Source organism: Leptinotarsa decemlineata, unplaced genomic scaffold (genome assembly GCF_025532065.1).
Source record: "Leptinotarsa decemlineata unplaced genomic scaffold, Ldec_3_MD MMD2_tig00026328_RagTag_RagTag, whole genome shotgun sequence".
In the NCBI taxonomy this organism is placed as follows: Eukaryota; Metazoa; Arthropoda; class Insecta; order Coleoptera; family Chrysomelidae; genus Leptinotarsa; species Leptinotarsa decemlineata.
The window spans coordinates 6,796,034-6,803,380 of NW_027412688.1; the positions used below are offsets into that span (position 1 = coordinate 6,796,034).

Genomic DNA, 7,347 nt, shown 5'->3' on the forward strand with positions numbered 1-7,347 from the left:
GAGCATTATTTTTCGTTATGCCCCTGGAGACTATTGATCAGGACATTGCAAAGTTCATCATACCAAAAAATCAGTAGAATTCACCAAAAGCTATTTTCCATAAGGTCATACATCGATAACAGTAGATAATGACATTCATTCCCTAATTTTATTCAATCCCAGCCACAGGGATCTTGTGTAAATTGAAAGGGGTATTTATTATTATGTTGAGTCTCTCCTAAAAATATACTCTTTTCAATTTGTGATATTGATGACTTATTTATTTTGTGGAAATTCATCTTCAAGTAAGTGGAAATTAAACAAAGTATTTTATCTATATCATTCAATTCCTTTCAATTTAATTAACAAATATGTGTTGACAGAACAGAGTTGATATAGAACACAACTTCACATTGAAATGTGCGCAGAAGAATGTGCAAAAATATATATTATGTAGGATCCCATCTTCAACATTTTAATGGATGCTTTTTATCCGAGGCAGCATTTCGATTTGTGCTAATACTTAACAGCTGCCCTGAAGCAAAAATAGTCTATACCTGCTACAAATAAGGGTTTAGCATACAGAAGAATATACATTGATGAGGAAATGAACAAATAGAGGAAACAAATTAACAAGAAAAAAAGGAGTATAATATTATGTAAAACAAAAGACTTTTATTCCTCGGACAAAGTTTTTGTTACAGTCAATCGTGTATTAAAAAGAGTACTGGTCATAATAGCGCCAAACCTGGAAGCTGGGACCAAAACCACAGCCCAAAACTAAGAAGAAGAAGAAGAATGTGAAAATGTTAAATGTTAATAAAATAATGTTAAGATGAACATTAACCTACTAACAATTAATAGTTATAACGTAATGTAAAATTAATCCATGCTGTATGAAGTGGAATGTGCGAAAGCAATATCTTACCTTTTTGTGATAATGTTAATTTAGGCTGCATGTTTTCACCCTAAGTAAACAACTTTTCTAAAGTGAGTTATTCTTCTGCCAGTTGTGAAGTTTCAGCTAATTAGGCAAGAGCAACACACATAGTATTACAAATACAAGACGTTTATAAGTTTTTAACGACTTCTATTATACAAAAAGAAGCATGAATAAAAAAATTAGCTTCGGTAAAATAAGCTCAAACTTTGGGCAAAACAGCAAAAAACTTGAAGTGACTGGTTCGATAGGAATGTTTGGACCTCCGAAGGCGATTGAAACACTAGAAGACGATAAGGAAGGAAAACAACTGAAAGAAGTTATGGGTATCTCGACGTTCGGGAAGAAAGCCAAGACTTTTGACATCATGGAAATGATTGCTCAGGTCAAAGCGACGGCCAGAGAAATAACAAAGAAACCCGAAGAAGATACTTTTTCAGAAAGTGAAGACGAAGAAGATTTTATTGGTCCTCCTATTCCTCATAATTTTACAGCAGGCAATGATGAGGGTGAAAAAATAAAAAAGAAAGGTCATAGTGATGAAGATGAAGACAGTGATGACTATGAAGAAGACACTCAATCTGATGGTCTGTTTATACCATGTTCCCATGAAACTCAGATGATCCATGGAACTAAAGCTGTTACAGCTATGAGTGTAGATCCAAGTGGAGCTCGTCTTGCATCAGGTAGGTACTTAAATTCTGATATAAGTCATGAAGCCATTTGACTGAAATTTTAATAAAAAAATTAAAAGCTAGTGGACGTTGAATCCCAGTGTTCAGGTGACGCAAGGAATAGCATGTACTAATATCATTTTGTTTAGGTTCTGTGGACTACGATGTAAGCTTCTGGGATTTTGCTGGAATGGACTCAAACATGAGAAGTTTTCGAACCTTACAGCCTGCAGATAATCATCCTATTCGAGGTCTTCACTACTCTAATACTGGGGACTTGCTACTAGTTATTTCTGGAGCCAGCCAAGCTAAAGTCATTGACAGAGATGGCTTTGAAAAACTTGAAACAGTAAAAGGTGACATGTATATTACAGACCAAGCCAGGACCAAAGGACACACTGCTGGACTTCTTACAGGGGTTTGGAATCCCATCACCAAAGAAGAATTTTTGACAACCAGTGCCGATGGGACAGTGAGAACTTGGGATTTTTATGAAGGCGGAAAAAACCACAAAAGCATCATCAAGTGTCGGGCACAGAATGGTTTGAAAGTTTCACCGACGGCAGTGAACTATAATCGTGAAGGGAAAGTTATTTCCTGCGGTTGTGCTGACGGATCTCTTCAGCTTTGGGACTCACGGAAGAGCACTGTAGCCCCTGCAATGCAGATCAGGAAGGCTCATCAATCCGTTGAAATAACGAGTATTTGTTTTTCTCATGTAGGAGACTATTTACTTACCAGGAGTTGTGATGAGACCATGAAGCTCTGGGACGTCAGGAACTTTAAACAGGCTGTTCACGAAGTTGGAAATTTGTTTACGAGATATGATACTACAGATGCTATTTTCAGCCCGAATGATGCTATTGTTGCGACTGGAGTATCTTTAAAGAAAGGTTAGTTTTTAACGGTAAAGTTTCTTCTGTGTTGAGGAAGAATGTATCTTGCTCAAATTTGTTCCCAATTGTAATTTTAAAAGGGCTCTTATATTTTCTCTTTATTAATAAGTGTAGGAAAATCAATAATTTGAAATAAAATTTTGAAATATTCATCTCTCCCAACTCCCTAATAGTAGGTTCTGGTAAATGTCTGCCAGAAAATAAGCACTTCTCCGACTAATACCACACTGAATATTGAATTATGGTATGTTGCATAAATGTCTGTTGGATATAATTCAATACCCAGTGTGGTATCAGCCAGGGAAGTATTTGTTTTCCGGCAGGTATTTAACAGAACCTACTGTGTAAGTAGTTGGAAAGGATGAATATTTCTATATTTCATTTCAAAATATTCATTTTGTTGTACTTATATATGTCCCCTCAATAACAGTCTTTAGACACGTTTTGATCTCTGGTAGAGTATTGGTACATGGGATGTTTCTTCCCCACTTGAAGCTTTGTTCAAAAGATGGAGCTGTTACTAGTTAACAGTCTGTCTCTTAGGAAAAGGTTTCATACATGCAGTCGAGTCCCTCTGAAATAAATCAAGTCCCAGGCAATTTGGTGTTTGGGTCGGATCCTTCCTGCACTGATGAGAAGCAATACCTCGAAATCGATTTGTTGGTGATCTACTCGAATAATTTCGGCATGGTCCTGCTGCTGTATGAACAAAGAACATCAGCGATATTAACCTGTGGGGTACTGCTTAAATGTCTGATGGTTTTTGAAACCAACATTCAACATGTAATCTTTCCTAGTAGGTTTTTATGAAATCTTTCAAAATCAATTTTATATATACATGCACTTGTTTGTATCAGAGTAACTTGAAAACAATTATATTTTCTAGGTGAGAAGGATGGCATGGTTTATTTCTATGACACTACGAACTTCAAACTCATCCGGAAATTAAATGTTTCCCAGTCACACACCATAAAACTCTGCTGGCACCCAAAACTGAATCAAATATTTGTTGGTGGTGGTAACGGAATCGTCAAGTGCTACTACGATGAAAAACTGAGCTTGAGAGGTGTCACTTTATGTGCGGTTAAAATGCATCGTAAAGCGCAGCATTCAGAAATCGTCAGCACAACGCAAGTCATCACACCACACGCTCTGCCACTGTTCAGGCAAGAGAGGAGAAAAACCAGCAGGAAGCAGATGGAGAAGGATCGGCTAGACCCGGTGAAATCTCACAGACCGGATTTGCCAATCACCTCGGGGCAGGGTGGCAGAGTTGCTTCCAGCGGGGGAACTCTCAGTAGTTACGTTATTAGGAATCTGGGATTGAGCAAGAGGGTCGAGGATGATCAGGATCCCAGGGAGGCTATATTGAAATATGCCAAAGACGCTGAGGAAAATCCTTATTGGATTACTCCTGCTTATAAAACTACTCAGCCCCAAGCTTGTACTAGCAAATATACCTCAGAGGAAGAACCGGAACCAAAGAAACCACGAACTGAGTGATTTTAAAAGTTGAAGTGAATTTTGTATATATGTATATATTATTATTAATAGAAGTGGATGATTTTTTTTTTACTCAAAATATGTTGTGTGTTTCTTGGTACTGAAAATAAGTTATTTGAAAAACAAATTTTTTGTCTTTCTCTTTCAAACATTAAACAGTGAATGTACCAGAGAAAGTAAGAAAGAAAATAAATTCAATTGACATGAACGTTTCTTTAAGGTGAAAACTAGAAGAAAAATTCCTTTCCAAAACAACTACTTTCACGTCAACATTAAACTACGTGAAAGAAAGAAGTCATATTTGAATAACACAAGCTGCAACAAGCAGAACACGTTTCTCTATACATCAGCTTTCTCAAGCATTTACATAGGAAGGAGTATGTTAATCTAATTTTGGATGAAGGGATTCATGACATGTTTTGGATTTACTAAAATTATCATGTCAGTTCTATTCATATAAAGTTCCAAAGAGTGATTTGTCTCTCTTCTATAGATACTTTCACAGGGAGTGTTCATGTGACTTGGCACATTTTATTCCTCCAAGAGCGGTACATATCAGAAATATGTGACGGACTGTGGCTGCTCATCGTTTTGAGGTTCAACTCGGTACACCTCGAACTTCACTGTTTAAGAACTCTTTCATTTGGAGAACATATAACACAAGAACCGGCAAACTTTCTTTTGAATACAAGGGATTTATTGATGATATAGTAGGATTTAATTGTCATTTTTATGACATTGCCTAACAGCTTGAGGTAGAAATGGTACAGTATTGTCATGGAAAACTATGACACGCTTTAAAATATCTGAAAAGGTAAGTTAATGCAAGCAATTTTTGATCTGATATAACAAGGGGGTAAAAAATTGACTACAAATAGAATTTTTGCCTAATAGTAATGAAGACTTACTTTTATTGACAAAGCAAGATTTGTGTAAAGAGAGTCAAATGTATGGTAATACAAAGTAGATAAAAAAGAAATTGTAAATATAAAACAATTATTTACATATTCCTACACTAAAATTTACCATATTATTTTTCAAACAATTTCTTAAAATTTCAATTGATTCATGAATAAAAGAAAAACTGGAACCTATGCAGAATCATGTCGCAGAAATTGCAAAGGCTGCTTCTCAAAAGTTTAGCAACTTCTCAGCAACTTTTGATGCTTCATAAAGCTCAAATCAGACATTTTTTGGAGTATTGTTCTCATGTATGGAGCTCTGCCTCCAAACATACCCTGAAGTTGTTGGATTCCATCCAGAAAAGAGCCATCCACCTGATTGGAGACACGAACATCACGTGCAACCTTGATAGCCTGGAACATCGAAGAAAGTTTGGAGATTTGTCTATTTTCTATAGATACTTTCAGGGGAAGTGTTCAAGTGACTTGGCACATTTGATTCCACCAAGAGCGGTACATAGCAGAAATGTGCGACGGACTGTAGCTACTCATAATAATAATAATAATAATGTCTTTATTTCCAATGAAAAATAAAATGCATGATATTCATCTTGTTACACAAAAATCCCAAGGGGGAGTTCACCCGAGGGTGCTCTACCACTCAACCCTTGCTATTTTAAATAAGCATATTATAACTTGAAAACTAACCTAACTAATCCTAAAACCTAAATTTTTATTTCACAATTTTTTGACATTTGTCATTTGTTGGGTCACCTAAATATTCACCACCAATAACCAAGTGGAAAAAAAGAAAGTTGTATGAGAGATAACGAAAAATGACTACTTGTGAAACACAGATTATAGAAAAAAAAAGGGGTATACGAAACGAAACTGCATCAGAATGTGTTATCTTGCAGGAAACTTTTAAGCTCTTTTTTGAATTTATATAAATTACTATAGTGTTTTAGCGAATCAGGAATAGAATTATAAAGATAAAAAATCGAATACGAAAAACTTCTCTGGAAAATTGCGGTCTTGTGTTGTAGGCATGTGATTACATTTTTGTTTCTCAAATTTATGTTGTGTACGTCTGTCCTGAATGTTATTTTACGATATAAATAAGGCGGATTTCTGTATAATATAATTTTATGAAATAAACATAATGAATGAAATTTGCACCTATCTTTCATGTTAAACCAGTTCAGTTCCGCAAGCTTGTGGGACACATGTTCATACTTCCTAATTCCATATATATAACGAATACAAGAGTTTTGAACACGTTGTACTCTGGACCAGGTATCGTAGTCAAGACAAGGTCCATAGACCGGAAAACAATAATTGAATTGTGCTAAAACTAGAGACTCGCATAACATTTTCTTTATAGGTACATTGAGGTAAATTTTGTGAGGATATAGTAATCGTAGTGCACCATAGGCTCTCTGAATATTTCGATTGATATGTTCTCTAAATCTTAAAGACTCATTTAAAATTAAACCAAAATTTTTTGCATTACTTTCAAATCTAATTACTTCATTATTCAGATACAGTTTCAAGTTATTTTTAACTGATGCTACATGAGCATTGCTTCCAAATACTAGTGCTACTGATTTTTTTGGGTTGAGCACAAGGGAATGCAGTTCGGCAACATTTGATATGGTTTCTAAGTCATTGTTCAACTTTCTAGCAGCGTTGTTCAAGTCATCAACTTCAAGAGGGAGGTATAGTTGTATGTCATCAGCATACATGTGTATTTTACAATGTTCAACATGTTTATGAAATTGGCTAGTATAAAGTGTGAAAAAAAAGTGGTCCCAGAACTGAGCCCTGAGGTACTCCCAAGATGACATTTCTAGCTGCAGATAATTGATTTCCCAATTTGACGCTTTGTCTACGATTGTTGAGATATGATTGACAAAGCTGCAGTGATTCCGTACAGACTACACTTGTTTTCAAGTGAGGTATCATGCCTAACCGTATCGAACGCTTTACTAAAGTCAAGCATTACCAAGGCCTAAGGTCAGAAAACTGTGAGGGATTTTCGTTTTTCGGAATAGGGGTAACAATAGCAAATTTCCAAGTAGAGGGATATTTAGATGACAGTATTATACTATTAAAGATATGTACCAAAAAAGGCAAGATGTAGGGACAACAAATTTTTATGAAAGCTATACTTAAGTTGTCAGAGCCAGCAGAGCTGTTTTTAATTCGTATAAGGAATTTGAGCACTGTAGCTTCATCTATAAGTTGGAAACTGAATTCTTTTTCACATAAGACAATATTATCGTAAAAAGTATTTATGGAAGTATTAGCTGAGTTCTTAGGTATGTTATCTATAAAGAAATTATTTATTGCATTTGCGTCTTTGAACACATTTGTTATATCAGTATGCGAGTCATTAGCACTGGTTATAGGGATGTAAGTTTTTTCCATAATTCTTTTCTGGAGCTATTCAA

The 7,347-nt window shown here is 35.4% G+C and overlaps 1 protein-coding gene across 1 annotated transcript; it reads left to right on the top strand.

Moving 5' to 3' along the window:
* The first annotated feature begins 771 nt into the window (after positions 1-771).
* Positions 772-4,119, top strand: LOC111505306 (gastrulation defective protein 1 homolog). Its single transcript, XM_023160083.2, has 3 exons — positions 772-1,605; positions 1,743-2,486; positions 3,376-4,119. Exons 1-3 carry the CDS (start codon positions 1,089-1,091, stop codon positions 3,990-3,992), a joined length of 1,878 nt encoding a protein of 625 aa, XP_023015851.2. The 5' UTR covers positions 772-1,088; the 3' UTR covers positions 3,993-4,119.
* Positions 4,120-7,347: the final 3,228 nt, after the last annotated feature.

Coding starts and splice junctions, on each gene's coding strand:
- LOC111505306 (XM_023160083.2), top strand. CDS start 1,089: ATGAATAAAAAAATTAGCTTCGGTAAAATAAGCTCAAACTTTGGGCAA. Junction 1,606..1,742: donor TGGAGCTCGTCTTGCATCAG/GTAGGTACTTAA, acceptor CATTTTGTTTAG/GTTCTGTGGACTACGATGTA. Junction 2,487..3,375: donor TGGAGTATCTTTAAAGAAAG/GTTAGTTTTTAA, acceptor TATATTTTCTAG/GTGAGAAGGATGGCATGGTT.